Source organism: Rhinolophus hipposideros, assembly GCF_964194185.1.
Source record: "Rhinolophus hipposideros genome assembly, chromosome: 8".
NCBI classification, from domain to species: Eukaryota; Metazoa; Chordata; class Mammalia; order Chiroptera; family Rhinolophidae; genus Rhinolophus; species Rhinolophus hipposideros.
In genome coordinates, this window is record NC_138054.1 from 79,494,894 (window position 1) to 79,511,935 (window position 17,042).

The window sequence follows — 17,042 nt, forward strand, 5'->3', positions numbered from 1 at the left end:
ACACAGAAGATAAAGAAAATAGCTGTTCATTCAGCAACAGCCATTGTATTTCCTTACCACTCCGGGGATGAGGAAACGCTTGGTTCTGTCAACACAGGCTCTGACCCCTCCTTGGGGCACAAGAGGCAAGCAGCGCATTGAGAGGCATAGATTCCATTTCTGGAGAACTGGGTTTTGGTCCCACTTCTTGAAAAACTCCCATTCCCTCTCTAGATCTGTTTCCTCCTCCCCAAAATGGAAAGAGTAAGGAAGGAGATCATGTGGAGGATCTCTAAAGTCCCTTCCAACTCTGACATGCTGCAATTCTCTCACTGATATGTGGGGACTGGCTGTGCTACGTAGGGTCGTTAGACTTCCCACACCGGATGGCCTCACTCCCTGTCTGAGCACGCACAGCATGTACCATTGGTAGAGAAATTGGTGACTGCCTTGCCAGACGAGGTTCACACAGGTACTCCCAGGGCCTGGGGCTCTCGATTTCTCACCCTACTACTTTTTTTTTTAATTAAATTTATTGGGGTGACAATTGTTAGTAAATTTACATAGATTTCAGGTGTACAATTCTGTATTACATCATCTATAAATCCCATTGTGTGTTCACCACCCAGAGTCAGTTCTCCTTCCTCACCCTACTACTTTTAAAATGTTTCTTTGTGTTGGCCTGTACATGGGTCTTGTTTTTCCAATGAGATGTTATGCTCTTTGAATGGCTTCGGCATTCCCAAAGCAAGTTCAATAACTATTAGGCAAAGTGGTCACACCTGCTCTTTGTCTTTCAGAGCCTACTTTTCTCTCTCCTCTCCCCTCATAATGCTCCTGCCATCATCCTTCTACCATGTTATTTCTACTAGGACTGTTACAATGCCCTCCCCTCTTGTATTCCTGCCTCCAGGCTTGCTCCTCTATACTACAGCTCAAAAAGTCCTGTATGGCTCCCAACGGCAAAATGAATTATTCCCAGTTCTCTGCACACCCTGCGCCTTCCACAACCCCAAGATTTAACCCGTAATGAAGTCTCTTTCCAAGTTTTCATTTGTCCGTCCGCGGAGCGCTGTCAACGCCTCCCTGCGCCTTTTCCCCTTTGAACGCCAGAGGGCGCTACAGGGACAGCAGACAAGGAGGAGAAGAAACTCGGTAGCCTAGCAGCCTGAGTTGACCCGCCCCTTTTTCCTTCCGAGCCAATCGTGAGAGTGGGCGGGGCCGCGCTTTCGCACCTGCGCATTAAGAGGGGGCGGTGGAGGCGCCGAGACTTGAGCCGCGGTCTCCCGAAATGAAGTCCCGGGTGATGGGCGTCCCGCTGCTTCTGCTGTGGGTGCTCGGACCTGCGGAGTCGGCGTTCAGGGCTCATCGCCGGTACACCCCGGACTGGCCGAGTGTGGACTCCCGACCGCTGCCGGCCTGGTTCGACGAGGCCAAGTTCGGGGTGTTCGTGCACTGGGGCGTGTTCTCGGTGCCCGCCTGGGGCAGCGAGTGGTTCTGGTGGCACTGGAAGGGCCAGGGCTCGCCGGACTACGTGCGCTTCATGAGCGACAACTACCCGCCCGGCTTCAGCTACGCCGACTTCGGGCCGCAGTTCACCGCGCACTTCTTCGACCCCGAAAACTGGGCCGGCCTTTTCCAGGCCTCCGGGGCCAAGTGAGTGTCTCCGCGGGGCGCGCGGGGCGCCGCCTCCCCGGGTCGAGCGGCGGGAGGGGGTTCGGCAGGTGGGAACCGAGCTGCGCGAGGCGGGGCGACTTGCCTAGGGGCACACAGCTCTCCCTCTGACTTAAGATGCCCCGGGCCCTGCGTTTTGTCCCCTGAAGGGCACGCCTGATCATAAGGGGAAAGTGCATCTGGTTGGGAATTAGAAGAAAATAAACGTTTCGGGGGTGGGGGGGGGACGTGGTGGTCAGGGAGAGCCCCCGGTGTCTATACCTGTGTGAGCATTAAGCTGGTGATACCTAATGGTCCATTCCAGGCCCAGACACTCAGGATTCCAGGAGTTTAAGCCAGTGGTATGGAGTCTGGTCAACTGTGAACTTGAACTAGGCATTGCACCTTCCTGCAGCCTCCTTTTATGGTTATTGAAAGGGATTGTAGTCGTTCCTTTCAGCTTTAACACCTCCGAGAGGGATAAGGGGGGGAAGGCAGTTCTGGTGTGCAGTGTATTTGGTCAATAGTACAGATGCTCATTCATCGCTCTTCTCAATGCCTGGCGCATAGGAAGTGCTCAAGAAGAGTTTGAATTGTTTGGAGAGCTGTTGGAGCTTGCAGGTGGATGGTGCAGCGAACTGAAAGTGTAGAGTGCTGGGGTGGGGAAGAGGGAGGCGAGGACCCACGAGGTGGCTGAAGGCTGGGGCCAGTCCTGAAGGCCTGGAGGGCAGTGTGTGGCCAGCTGTTAAGCCAGGGAATGGTCACCCTCAGCTGCTAGAAGAATTGGTTTGGCTTCTGGAAGGGAAGTGTGTTGGAGGAGAGTGAGAAGAGAGGCAGGGAGGTCTCCTGGCTCCTGGCATAGAGCAGTGCGCCACCCTTGTTTCTTCAGTCAGCTTCCTGGTTTTAGTTTCTCTTGGACTTTAAATTCTCTTGTACTAGAGAAATTACCACTTACATTTAAAATTTTTTTTTTAATTGGGCAACAGTGTGTTTTTCCAGGACACATCAGCCCCAAGCCAAGTCATTGTTTGAATCTAGTTATGGAGGGTGCAGCTCATTGGCCCATGTGGGAATCGAACTGGCGTTATGTGCACTGTGCTCTCACCAACTAAGCCAGTCACCCACAACTGACATTTAATGTTTGCCATTAAATGTATGGGAATATAAGACTTGAATAAACAGAGGAGATGTTTTCTATCTTCTAGGAGGCTTAGACATCCATAATTTACAAATTAAATTTAAAAAATCTGGGAAACATCCTTTGACCAGGCCCCTTCTTTTATGGATGAGATGACTGGCCCAGATAGAGGAAGAGAACTAATGTCCTAACTCCAAATCTCCTGACTCCAAGGTGAAGGTCCTTTCCCCCACACCCGGGTCTGCAAATCATAGCCAAATCTGCCTGTTTTTGTAAGTTCCATGAGATGAGAATTATTTTTACATTTTAAAGGGGTTGTGGGGAAAAAAGGAAGGAAAAGGAGAATGTGCCAGAGAGGAATGTGGCCCACAAAGCCTGAAATACTCTCTGGCCCTTGAAGTCTTGGAGCTCCCCACACTAGCCAGGGATTAAATTACCTCATGTAGGCATCATCTGTTATTTGGCTATGAAAGCAAATGAAATGTTGAATGATTTAGTGGTTATTTCAACACTTGCCTTTTCTACCCAACTCTTTTGCATTTTGTCACCTCTGTGAGAGGCAATTCATATGGGCTTGGTAAAACAGATTACTTTTTTTTATTATTTACTTTTTTTTTTTTTTTTGCCTTTTTGTGTGTGTGTATGTGTGTGTTGAGAGCCCACTGGCTCATGTGGGAATCGAACCGGCAGCCTTCGGAGTTAGGAGCATGAAGCTCTAACCGCCTGAGCCACCGGGCTGGCCCCTAGTTTACTTTTTTTTATCATCCACTATTTCCAGTAGAGATTTCTTTCTTCTTCAGAGCCAAAGGTTAAGAAAAACTAATCATTAATTCCCGTTAGGGTTGAAGAACCGGAGAGCCAAGGTGCATATCTTTTCCCTCACCTACTCCTTCCTCCCCTCTGAGCTTCCTCTATGGCTGGGGCCTAAGGACTGTGACTTCCTCAAGTTTGCTTCCATTCCTGCAGCAACTCATGCAGTACATTTCCTGTAGACGAGTGTATAGATGTTGATATGAACAAACTGACTCCATATTTGTAAGCCTTTGCAAGCTTTAACTTTGACTAACCTAACTGGTCCTGGCCAGCATACATCGGCCTGGTAGCTAATGACTATCTGTGTTCTGTAAGCCTACACAACGTAACCATAAAGATTCCTATCAGTAAACGGCCAGAATGGTATAGCCAACTAGGTGTTGGTGTCAATTCTAAGCAATTATTTATCCATCATAACACCCCATAGGAGGGAGGATTCCTATCTTTGTGCCTTTGCTTTGTCTATCATTAGTGGTTCAGCTATACTATAAAACATTTACCATAATAACCGTAGAGCAGCAGAGAATAAATTGCACAACTGCCAGGTTTGTCTGTCCACTCTGACCCTACATCCCTGTAAGCAAGTTACCCTATAATAAATTATATTTTACGGAGTTGTCTGCTTCATTTTTTGGTCTTAAGACACCTTTATGGTTCGGTGGTCATTATACCTTCACTCCACATTTAGGCAGCGAGTTCTCCCAACCATTTCAAAAGCCTCAGGCATGCTGGGTAAATTCATGCTCATGGCCCACTGCCCACTTCCTTTTCTGATATCGTTTTCCTGCCCACAGGTATGTAGTCCTGACAGCCAAGCATCATGAAGGCTTCACTAACTGGCCAAGTCCTGTGTCTTGGAACTGGAACTCGAAGGATGTGGGGCCCCATCGTGATTTGGTTGGTGAGTTGGGAACAGCCATCCGGAAGAGGTATGTCTAGACGATAATCTGTCATTGCTTTTGACCTAGCAGCCATCCAGCGTACCACACCTTCTCTACTTTTGTGTGTTTTCTAAGTTTGCGTTTAGCCAGTAACCTGAAGAGCTTCTGGCCTTTGAATTAGCAGTGTTTGATGCTTGGCTGTTTTAATGTGACCAAAGGTGACACCATCAGAGAAATTCATGGCCCTGTCTGGTTAGCTGAAGGATACCCATCATAGACCATAATGCCCCACTTACAGTCTGCGGAGGATTCTTTCTGGAAAACCTTCCAACCCAGGTCCTTCTCTGGTGTCTGATGGAGGCTAGGGATTGGGTCTCACCTTTGTGTCCCCTCTAGTTGTCAGCACAGATCTTTGCAGGCATTCAGGGGAGGTTTGGATAAATGGGAGATCGAGAGGGAACTGAAAAGGGCAGTTAAAGCAGCAAAACATGAGGTAAGGAGCCATTCGGTTGATTCCAATTAATGCTCTCCAATATTTGCCACTTAAGAAGTAACTTCCCAAGATCAAAGAGCTAGGAAGGGGCACAGGTGGGATTTGAACCCAGGTATTCTGGTTTTGGACCCTACAGTTTCCGGTATGTTTTGCCTGTTGGAGGAAAAGTGGTATTGGTGCCAGGCCCCGTCTCAATTCTATTGTGATTTGCTAAACTTGATGTCCTATTTAAGGTGTGGGCCAGCTGCCTGATTGTAAATGAAGTTTGATCGAAGCATAACTATGCCCATTCATTTATGTGCTGCTGAATGCTGCTGCCAAGTTGCAATTTCAGAGCTGAAATAGAGACCACAAGGCCTGCAAAGCCTAAAATAATATCTGGCCCTTTAAGAAAGTGTGTGCTGACTCCTGTTAACTGTTCAGTATTCGGTTTCCCAATGGTATGCTTAGCTGTAGAACTAAACATGTTGGTTAGATCCAGACTTTAGCTTTCTTGATTTTTATCTTTTTTGTATCTATTTCCTGAGTCTTACAATGAAATACTTAACTTCAATTCTTTCTGCCTTATCTGTGTCATTGCGGTGTACCCTTACTTCTTACTGCTATCATAGTGTTTCTGTAACACTCACCAGTCTTAACTCAAAGCAAGCTTTATTGTGTATGAAAATAGGTCACTTTAACCAAGTTTCATTTTGGGTATGTGAAGAACTGTTAGTCAATCTTAGATAAATGAAACAATAAATCTAGACTCATTAATTTCAACTACATGGAAAATGTTACAAATGATTATTTCTGAATGATAAGATTTTGGATATTTTATCCTTTATACTTTTCTCTATTTTTCAATATCTCTGCAATATGTATTCTTATGATTGACAGAGAAAACATTTTTTTAAAACAAACTATGTTATTGAGATAATTGACTTAACAGTTAAAAGATGGTTTAAGTGACATTTGGTAAGATATTAATGTATAAAAAGTAGTTATGCATACAATCAAAAATAGTAAACCCAATCATTTTGCTTAATTGAATGATAAGAGCTAATTTAAGGAGACGGTTTTCAATCCCACCCCTTCATGCCCTTATATGTGGCTTTTAGTGAGGTGTAAAAATGCTGCCACTGATTTTTCTTAAAATAAACTGTTTTTTCTTTGCTTAATGACAGTTGCTGTCCTGTTTTTCTGTTTCAGGAACATACGCTATGGGCTTTATCACTCACTCTTCGAATGGTTCCATCCACTCTACCTACTTGATAAGAAAAATGGCTTCAAAACACAACATTTTGTCACTGCAAAGACAATGCCAGAGCTGTACGACCTTGTTAACAGGTGAAAAACAGAAATGTTTTTGGCCTCCTGACTTTTATCAATGAAATGACAGCTTCTTACAGGATACTGTTATGTTGTAGGGGAAAGGGTAAAAGAGAGAATATGAAAAAAAAAATCTAGAGGACATCAAAATAATAAAAGTGGTGGTTGTATTAAAACAAAATATATTTTTTTCTTCCCACTTTTCAAAAGTTCCGTAATGTGGAAATTTATGACCTTTAAAAATGAAACAACCAAACAAAACCCAGGATGATAGTAAGTCCGAATGTCAGTTCCCTCCTTGCGTGCTATTTTCTTTGTCAGGACCTTGGAGAGGGCAACAGGGTCTCAGGGACCCTGCAGGAGATTTGGCATTGGGCCGATTTGCATTTGAATCCTGGCTCCTGTTACTTACAAGCCTTAAACAGATCACCCTTCTGCACCTCAGATTCTCACCCTGTAAAGTGGGACTAATAATGCCTTCTATATAGGGCTCAGAGTAATAGATGAAAAGTATCTTGTTACAGAATAAATATTATTATTATTATCAATATTCTTAAAATTATCATTTTCAGTTTGGGATTTGTCACTAGTCATCACCATGTTTTTATTCCTGGTTTGCCCTTCTTGCACCTGGGGTCTCCCAGAGGACGGTGGACATTTAACACTTAAGAGGCAGCCATCTCTGCCTGGACTCTCAGTTTTGACAGGGTAGGGGAGTGGGAGGGACCCTTCTTGCATTAAAATGACTTCTCTAAGGACATAGTACCTTAGTAAGAGACCAGCAGAGACTTGGAGTCAGATAGAACTGGAACTGAAATCCAGTTCTTTTTCTTACTGGCTGTGTGTCCTTGAACAAACTACTTAATCTTTCTAGATCTCTGTTTCTTTATCTCTGAAATGGGTATAATATATACCATAGGGTCACTGTAAGAACTAATGAGGTAATGAATATAAATGGCCTAGTACAGTTTCTTGTACACAGTAAACCATAGACTGTATTATATCTTATCTCTTTAAACAGGCCATCTTTTTCCTGGAGTCTACTTGCCATCCTAATTATGGAGTACAGCATAGGAGTTCGCATCAGGCAGATTTACATTGCACTTCCAGCTCCTGTTACTTACACGCTTTGTCACCTAAACCAAATTGTCCTGCTCAGCATCAGATTCTTGATCTCTAAAGTGGGACTAATAACGCTTACCCTATAGGTATATACTCACACTCACACCTCGTAGGGCTCAGAGTAGTAACACGTGAAAGGTGCACCTGTGGCTCAGGTGATTCTATAAATCCTTTATGGCCGACAGTTTGGGTAGTTGTCCAAAATAATGCATTTGGTAGAATAGTTCTAGCTCTTAATGTATCTTAATAGCAGAAACCTTAATCCTGTAGTTCTGGGGCACCACTCTTTTAGTTGAAATTAGTTGCTGGAAGGAAACCAAATTGTATAATACCGATTACAACTCTATTTTTTAAAAGGACATTTAAAAAAAGATTGGGAAGAAATCTACAAAAATGCTATGTATTAAGCAATGGTTAATACAGTATTAGCAGAGGGGTTTTGTGTGTATGTGTGTGTGGTTGCTTTTGTCTCTTTAGTTTTCTACATTCTTTGCACTGTGGTAATTTTATGGTACTTTCAAAATGGGAGACATTGATTTGTAAATATTTGTTGCAAACAAATAATCCTCAAGACTTGACTGTGAAGGATTCAGAAAATAAACGTTGTTCTAATTGCATGTCTTTCAGATACAAACCTGACTTGATTTGGTCTGATGGAGACTGGGAAAGTCCCGATACTTACTGGAACTCTACAGATTTTCTTTCTTGGCTCTACAATGATAGCCCTGTCAAGGTATGTGATTATATGACTTATCTCTTACTGACCTATTGTGATAAAAGAAAGTGTAAGGAGCCAAGATCTGGAGTAATAACAATAATGACAACAGCAGCAATAATAAATAATAACATCACAGGGGATTTAATGGATGTTAGAGATTTCTTCTTTTATTCTTTTTTTCCCCCTTCCTTGGAGTATAAGCTTTCTTTTTCTCCTTTAATTGTTGATTTTGACCACATCGGTTTAAATCTTGTTAAAATGAATATACTGAACATATAAAATTAAATAATAGGAGTAAAATGCAAATATCTATGACCTTACCTACTCTATGTTGATTATGGAATTGAACTTTTAAGGGAAAATTTCATTTCCCTTGTATCCAAATTCTCGAGGGAACTTTGTCTTCGTCCCCTTAATCAACACCATTACAGTGCATAATAGCTGCCCACTTACCGTTTGTACTTTTTGGTACACTTACGAAGCAGGAGAAGTCCTAATCTTCACTATAGAAAACTGCAAAAATTTTACATATTCTGGATTTGTTGTGGATCTGGAAAAATCTATAAGAACAGTTTGAATTAAGCTATCTTGGTAGATTCATAGGCCTCTTCTTGGGGAACTATTATTAAACTCAGAAAATGGGAAGGAAGGAAAAAGCAAAGAGATCCTACGTGACAGAGGTGAATAAAGAGTAGTTTTCTGGGACTTGCCAAATGTGTGGGGACTTTTAGTGACATGGACCTTCTCCCCCAAAGGTCCTCACACTGGGTGGCTCAGACATGGCCCCTTGGGAGGGGTGCTGCAGACCCTGGTCTACCCATTCTTGTTCGGAATATTTTCTCATGTGTTTGGAAAGAGGGTTGTTTGGGAGCAACATTCACATCAGGAAAGTCTTTTTAGGAGGAGTCGTCCCTTCTTGCCATTCCCTCTGCCTGTAATTCGCACATGGCTCACTCCTGTGAGTGAAGACCTTTCTGCAGGTACTCATTCAGTGGTCATCTATTTAGTGCAGTGGTCCCCGCCACCCTATCTAAAATTGCAGCATACCCCTTTCACACTGCAAGTCTCTCCCTGCCTTCTCTTTCTCTTAGCACTCATCTGGTGTGACAAACTTCAGATATCATTTACACTGTTTATTATCTGTCTCTCACTAAATTGTGAGCTTTATGAGGGCAGGGGGCTGGGTCTGTTCATTGCTATCTCCCCAACCCTGAATAGCACGTGGCCCAGTTAGACACATAATAAATACTGGTCAAATGTAAACTAAATCTGACTCCTGACAATTTATATTCTTTCCTGGTAGAAGTAAGAAACAGTGTTCCTGGATCAGTGTTCCCCATTTACGTTAATCCCTAGGTAATTAACTCTGATGTGATATCATAATTGCCCACATATCTGTCTCCTCAGCTAGTCTCGGCTGAACCTCTGAAGACAAGAACTATGTTTTATTCACCTGGGATACCCCAGTATGAGCCTTATTGTAGGAGCAAACATTTACATTTAGATATCCCATGTAATGATTTCTCATAGTTCAGTTGAACCTTGAAGGAAGGAAAAAAATACAGTGGTACCTCGGTTTTCTAACGTAATCCGTACCGGAAGACCATTTGAGTTCTGAAGAATACGAAAACCGAAACACGGTTTCCCCATAGAAAATAATGCAAAATGGATTATTCCATTCCAGACCTTTAAACTCAACCCCTAAAACAGCAATTTAGCATGAATTTTACTATCTAGTGATACCATAGATCTGTAAAATTTACAGCATTCATAAACTGAAATGTTCGTCAACAGAGATGTTCGAAAACCGAGGTACCACTGTATTTGATTGCTGACTTTACCCAGGTCGTGTAGTGGAAAGTGTCCTGGGCTGGGTTCATAGTCCCAGCTTTCCGAAATTACCTGGGGGAGATTACCTCAGGCAACTCTTCTCTCAACTTCTCCTCTAATAGGATAAGCAGTTTCCTAGATGATCTGTTAAACGGGGTCTTCCAGCTCTAGAGTGACATATGAATAGGGTTTCTCAGCTTTGGCACTGTTGACATTTGGGGCTGAATATTTCTTTGTTGTGATGGGGCTGTCCTGTCTGCTGGAAATAGTTTAATAGCATCCCGGCCTCTACCCGCTAGATGGCAGGTCATGGGGTAAGTTCAGAGGGCAGGACTCTCCTTCTTTAGGATGAGGTGGTAGTCAATGACCGATGGGGCGTGAACTGTTCCTGCCAACATGGAGGTTACTACAACTGCGAAGATAGATTCAAGCCTTCCAGCTTGCCAGACCATAAGTGGGAGATGTGCAGCACCATCGACAAGCGGTCCTGGGGCTACCGTCGCAACATGATGATGTCAGACATTGCAGACGAAGCCGAAATCATTTCGGTAAGACACCTGTGAGTTAGTTATTTATTAACTACTGTGACAAACTGGCCTCCTGACTGAGCGTGGTGGAAACACTCTGGATGGAAGTGCAGGTTGATAGAAACCCTTCAGCGCTGTTGAACATACGCAGAGACACCTGTCCTGAGGGAATAATTATAATTACAAAAGGAAGTTTTACATACAGAGATGTGCTTCCCAGGATTACTTTCAGCCGAACATATGGGTTGTTTCAATTTCTTGCAACCATGAAGGGATCGTTAAGTACATTTGGGGATTGTCTTTAACCACTAAAATGTTGATTAGTGTAATATGAGTTAATGCTTAGAGGGTTGAGTGCAAAAATAAGTCACATGTTTTCACAACTACATAAAATTAACTACAGAGGAAAAAGACCAAAAGGAAACATGAAAAGTTAATGGTGTGGTGTCTGGGGTACTGTAACAGATTCTCCTTTTTTAAAAATTTCTGTAGGTATATCAATGTTGCATAACTGTGATGTACACTTGAAACTGTTACAATATTGTAGGTTAGCTATATTTTAATAAAAATCAGTAAAAAAATTAAAATTGAAAAAACAAAAATTTCTGTATATAACCTTAATTTTTCTGGACCGCCTTGAAGTGCACGTTTGAGGTCACAGTAAACGCGTGCACACACACACACACACACACACACTCCAGAAACCTTGAAGAATGTATGTGAGTCTCCCCCTTTATCCGAACCAGCGGGAGCCTGAAACATGTAATAAAAGTTATGTGAATGTGGTTTCTCTCTCAACATCTTATTGTGCTGTACTCACCCTCCTTGTGATGATATGAGATGATACAGTGCCTACATGATGAGATGAAGTGAGGTACTCAGAACGACAATTTAAAAACTTATCAATTGTTTATTCCTGGAATTTTCCGTTTAATATTTTTGGACTGCGGTTGACCATGGGAAAGCAAAACCTGGGATAAGGGGGCTACTGTATACAGCATGTGTCCTCACAGGGGCAGCATTTACATTTATATAGCTGAGTGTCCCAAAATTCTTCAGTTCTCTTCCATCTCCCCAAAGTCTCCACAGCACCCCCTCAAAATCTCTTCTCTCCAATCCCCATATTCTTTCTGTAAGGCTCCACGTGACCCCTTCGTGGCCAAGTGCTCTGTTCTCAGCTTTCCTGCTTATACTTTGTGCTTCTGACCTGTGAGCCTTCCCACTGCCTCATGGGAAGTGCCCACAATCACTCCCTGGAATTTGAATTCATATATTTCTCCATCTTGTAGCAGGATTTTTCAGTTTTCTCATATAGGCCGGCCCTGCTTTTATAATGACAAAAATACATAGTATTTTCAAAACGGTAAAAGATATTCATAAAGCAGGGAGAGAATGTGCTCTAGAGTCGTCTTCTTCTCTTAATATCTGTGTGTTCTAGGCATTATGCCAGGCTGAGCTTTCAAAGCTGGGATTTTATTGTTCTGCTCTCTCCAGGAACTGGTTCAGACAGTAAGTTTGGGAGGAAACTATCTTCTCAACATCGGACCAACCAAAGATGGACTGATTGTTCCCATCTTCCAAGAAAGGCTACTTGCTGTCGGGAAGTGGCTGAGCATCAGTGGGGAAGCAGTCTATGCCTCTAAACCATGGAGGGTACAATCGGAAAAGAACGCATCTGTATGGTGAGTCATGTCTCCTGTCATGGGCAGGAATGGGACTGCAGTCCATCCTGAACTAGCATCTCCTTGGGTCTACAATGTTAGAAGCCAAGCTGGAAGTCGTCTTGAGGAAACCCCAAAGCTGTTCTTTTGCAATTAAATTTGTACCCCAGTTTATGTCTTAGGCCACCAGGATATCTCCGACAAGTGAGGGAGCTAATAGGCTTGGTGCGAACAGAAGGAATTATAAGGCACCAGGCAATTTACTTGACATTGTTACCCTGCCTCCTAAAAATAGTAATAGCTAATACTTGTGTAGCATCCACAATGTACAAAGCTCCATTCTAAATTCTTTCCATGCATTGAATCCCTTCAACAAACCCACCAAATAGATACTGTTATTATTCTCATGTTCCAAGTGAGAAAGGAAGCCCAGGGCAGTAATACAACCTGCCTTGGATGACAAAGGTCGTAAGTGGGGAAGTCATGATTCATACCGGGAATTGTGGATCTAGTTGTTTGATCTTGGGCCTCTGTGTTTTCAATGTAAAATGGGATGATGATACATAACTTCCTAGAATTATCATGCAGGTTAAATGAGATAATGTACGTACAGCTCCCAGCAGTGTGCCAAGCACATGCTCTGTGTTCAGTAAAACATGTCTGTTCATGTTATACCGTCAAGCACAGTTCCCTGGATCGGTGGAAACACATTCATCCCTCTGTTTTAGATGAGTTTCTGTTTAGTGATTCTTCATCCTCTTCTCTAAGCTTGGTGAAATGTCAGAATAACAAATTTGCCTTCATTACACATCTTGCCCCTGTTATATCCTGTGGTGTTTTCACATGGATTTGGAGTTGGAAAAATATTTGAATAATAAGGCAAATGGCTTCAATGAGACATAACTAATATAAGAGTTAAATTTTTTAAAAGAAAACTTATAACCCAATAGAGAGGGAAAATGGAAGATAGCACCAGAAAGAGGCTGCTTTCTTCCCCCAGACTTTAATTGGTGTTGAGTTATTAGTGTTTCCTAGTAGCAGTTACCTAAGGTCTTGGAATTGGTAGATAATAGAAAGGGGAATGTATAAGTTTATGTGTCAGGGTTACAAGCCAGGCATCTTTGACAATGACGTTTTTTTCCCAGGTATACCTCAAAAGGATCAGTTGTTTATGCCATTTTCCTGCACTGGCCAGAAAATGGAGTCTTAAACCTTCAATCTCCCAAAACTACGTCCTCTGCACAGGTAAGGAACCTCAGTTAGTCCTTTCAGAGATGTAACTTTTTCTGAAGGAACGGGCAAATATTCTGTATATCTTCCTTCCTTCCCCAGGTTTGTCCCATATTTATTCCCCTTTTAGACCATCTTCCCTGCCCTGGCCCAGCATGGTCGTTTCCCAGCACGTTCAGGCCACATTCTGTACTCGTTAATGCATTCATGTTTTTTCCATTCTCTTTTGCTTTCTGCAGATAACAATGCTGGGAATCCAGAAAGATCTGAAGTGGTCCACAAATCCACATGACGGTCTCCTCATTTATCTGCCCCAGTTACCACCCTCTGCTCTCCCAGTGGAGTTTGCTTGGACCATAAGGATGACAGGAGTAGAGTGATCATTGGAGTTCAAGAGGAAAGAGACACTGCCTGCTATGTGCTGCTTTCGTTTTCTTCTTACGGTACCATCATTGTAATAAACTCCTCTTTCCTACCCAGAGATGGCTTTTCCAACACATTTTAATCGGAAGAACTGAGTACATTACTCTGATGTCTCAGTGGATCAGAGATCTAAGAGCCGTTGCTAGCATATCTCTCTCTCTGATCAGGAAAAGAAGGGACTGAACAGTTAAGTTCTGACAGTTCATCCATTCCTAACGATGGAAATTATCTACAATGGAATCTTCCCTCCATTCCCAATATTTGATAACCTGCTGAATGACTTCAGATAAAGAGTAAGCCAAGTCTCCTTGTTGCCTATGGGAGGAGGTGTAAAGGGTTTGGGTAGCTCCACCACATGCTGTTTATTTAGCATCAGTTGTCACCAACACCCCCCAAAGAGCAGGAGAACCTGGAGGGGAAAGAAAAGGCTTTCGAGGCTGCTAATAGCTCTTCAGAAGTTTCCAAAGCAAACTAAGGGCTCTGAAATTTAGTCTGTGTATAGTGATACTGTGAAGAAAATGGATAAGATTCTGCCTTGCTTTTTAAAATACAATCAAATAAATTTGTATGTCAAATCATTTCTACCAAGAAGCATGTTGTAGCTTGTTTCTCCCAGTTTCTATATGGGCTGCTTATAGCTTTGTGTTTCTGTTTTTAAAAAGGGCCTGCCAAGTCTCCTTAATGCAGGACAAAAAATGTAATTCCTTTGGTTTTTCTGCTCCTTACTCCTAGTACCATTCTTTTGAGTTGACCACCAATTCAGGCTCTTCAATTGTGATCTTATTGTGCTAATAAAGTTTTCTATTTCTTTTTTGTTTAATAGATATATTTAGAAATCTCTACCCAACATTTAAGGAATACTTGTTTTTCTTAAGCACATATGGAACATTTACAAATATAAATACCAAGGAAGCAGTATCACATAGACTGTATTGAAACTTGTAAAATGTAGCTTAAAAAAAGAAAAGCCTTTAGAGAGGATTCTGGGAAGGTGGTAGAGAGCAAGCACCAGGAATCTGTCTCCTTGGACAACAACTGCACTGGTGGAATCTGATGTAATTATTTGGGAACTGTGGAGGCTACCGAAGGCTTGCAACTTCCAGAGGAAGATTTGGAGGGTAAATTAAAGTTCAATTATATATATTATTTTTTTCAGTTTGTGTATCCATTCATCCATCAATAGACACTTGGGCTTCTTCCATGTTTTAGCTATTGTGAATAATGCTGCTATTAACATGGGTGTACATGTAATCTCTAAACTTTTCCTAAAACTCACTTAACAAAAACAAAATCAGAAACGGGCAAAGGACTTAAGTAGACGTTTCTAATAGAAAATAACAAGTGTTGAAGAAAATAACAAGTGTTCGCAAAGATGTACAAAATTGGAATCCTTGCATATTGCTGGTAGGAAAGTAAAATAGTGCAACTGTTGTGGAAAACACTATAGCAGTTCTTGAAAAAAATTAAACAAAATTACCATATGATCCAGCAATTCCACTTGGGGGTATATACCCATAAGAACTGAAAGCAGAGTCTCGAAGAGAAAACCTTATGAATTCACACATTAAAGGAGAAATGCTAGATGATATTCTCAATAGTTTGTGAAAAATTGTTTGATAAAATTTAAAACATTTATGATTAATGGGAAAAAATAAAAACTCCTTGCAAAGCAGGATAAGAAGTGATGGTATAAACTAAGAATTTATAGCAAACGTACTTAAAGGCCAGGTGTTTAGAAGCAAGCCTTCCCAACCAGGAATGAGATGGGGTATCCCGTATCACTGTAGTCAGTATTGTTTGGAATGTCCTAATCAACACTGTAAAATTACTAAAAGAAATAAGGGAAATAAGAACTAGCAAGAAAGAAACTAAGCTGTCATTCTCAGATGATATGATTGTCCACACAGAAAACTCCAATGCATTATTAGAATTAATAAGATACTTTAACAGGTTGTTGGACCAATAAATAAAAATCAATTGCATTTCTACAGTCCAGAAACTAGCAAACAATGAAAAACTTCCATTTATCAGAACAACAAAAGATGTAAAGTACCTAAAACAAAATCGCAAAAGTTGTGCAAGAGACAACCCTCACAGTCCCAAACGCCCTAATTTCCAACTAATGTTTCCCACTGGGAGATGTAGGGACCACAACCATTTTAGTTGGTTGTTTGTTTTACTTGTTATTGAGTTTTAGGATAATATTCTGGATATTAATCCCTTGTCAGATATATGACTTGCAAATATTTTCTTCTATTTTGTGGGTTGCCATTTTATTCTTGATAGTTGATACTATCCTTTGGTGCACAAAAGTGGTGAAGTCCAATTTATCTATGTTTTTTCTTTTGTTGTCTGTGGTTTTGGTGTCATGAAAAAAATTGTTACCAAATCAAATGTCATGAAGCTTTAACCACACAGGATGGTCTGAACATAAAAATTCCATGCTAAAGTGGGTCATGGTAGGTAGTAATATCATAGACCTGGTAGGTAGCAATATCATGGCTTTCTTGACAGAGGTCAATCTTTGCCTTAAGTGAGCCTATCTATTGTCTTTGTGCACCTAGGATAACACACCTCTGAAATGTCAGAGTAGTTTTCTTTTCCAGACCTTCAAAAGCACAACTGCTGGCACCGGAGCACAGAGACCACAGAACCCCTCATTGTTATCTGAACCCCTCATTGTTTTCTTGCCCACATACCATCTCTAGTACTGTAAATGTTTATTATCTAGCCACACACACCAATGTAAAAGAAGCATGTGTCTCTACGTTTTGCTTTTTATCCAATCCTGGAGATTTTCCTTGCTTTGCTTTCTCTCACCTCCTCAATTTACCACGAATGGATTTCACGTAACCCTCCTTACATCTTAACCTTTGTTCCAATGTATAAAATAAGCTGCAAAACTGCCATTCTTCAGAGCATTTTCCCAATCTGTTGAGATTTTGCTTCCAAGCATGTCCTCAAAATTTGGCTCAAATAAACTTTTATAAGACTTTTCTACAGGCTGGTGGTTCTTTTAAGGACATTATTAAAATCTGTCTCCTCACACCTCCCAGACTCTAAGCCCATGAAAAGAGAAAGTTTGATTAGTTTTTGTTCATCTTTGTAGGCCTAACGTTACACTTTGCCTGGCACTTAAACGGCGCTCAGAAAAAAACCAGGATGGGAAAGAGAAGAATTCCGGGGAAGGAATACAAAAGCAAAGAGGCTGGGGGCGGAGCCAACGTAAGACGTCACCACGTCGCTCCAGAGGCCCGCCCCAA

General features: G+C 41.9%; 1 protein-coding gene across 1 annotated transcript; it reads left to right on the top strand.

Moving 5' to 3' along the window:
- Positions 1–1,208: 1,208 nt before the first annotated feature.
- FUCA1 (alpha-L-fucosidase 1) lies at positions 1,209–16,778 on the top strand. Its single transcript, XM_081054831.1, has 8 exons — positions 1,209–1,635; positions 4,378–4,512; positions 6,149–6,286; positions 8,018–8,123; positions 10,286–10,486; positions 11,960–12,147; positions 13,272–13,371; positions 13,596–16,778. The coding sequence occupies exons 1-8, from the start codon at positions 1,271–1,273 to the stop codon at positions 13,734–13,736; spliced, it is 1,374 nt and encodes a 457-aa protein (XP_080910957.1). The 5' UTR covers positions 1,209–1,270; the 3' UTR covers positions 13,737–16,778.
- Positions 16,779–17,042: the final 264 nt, after the last annotated feature.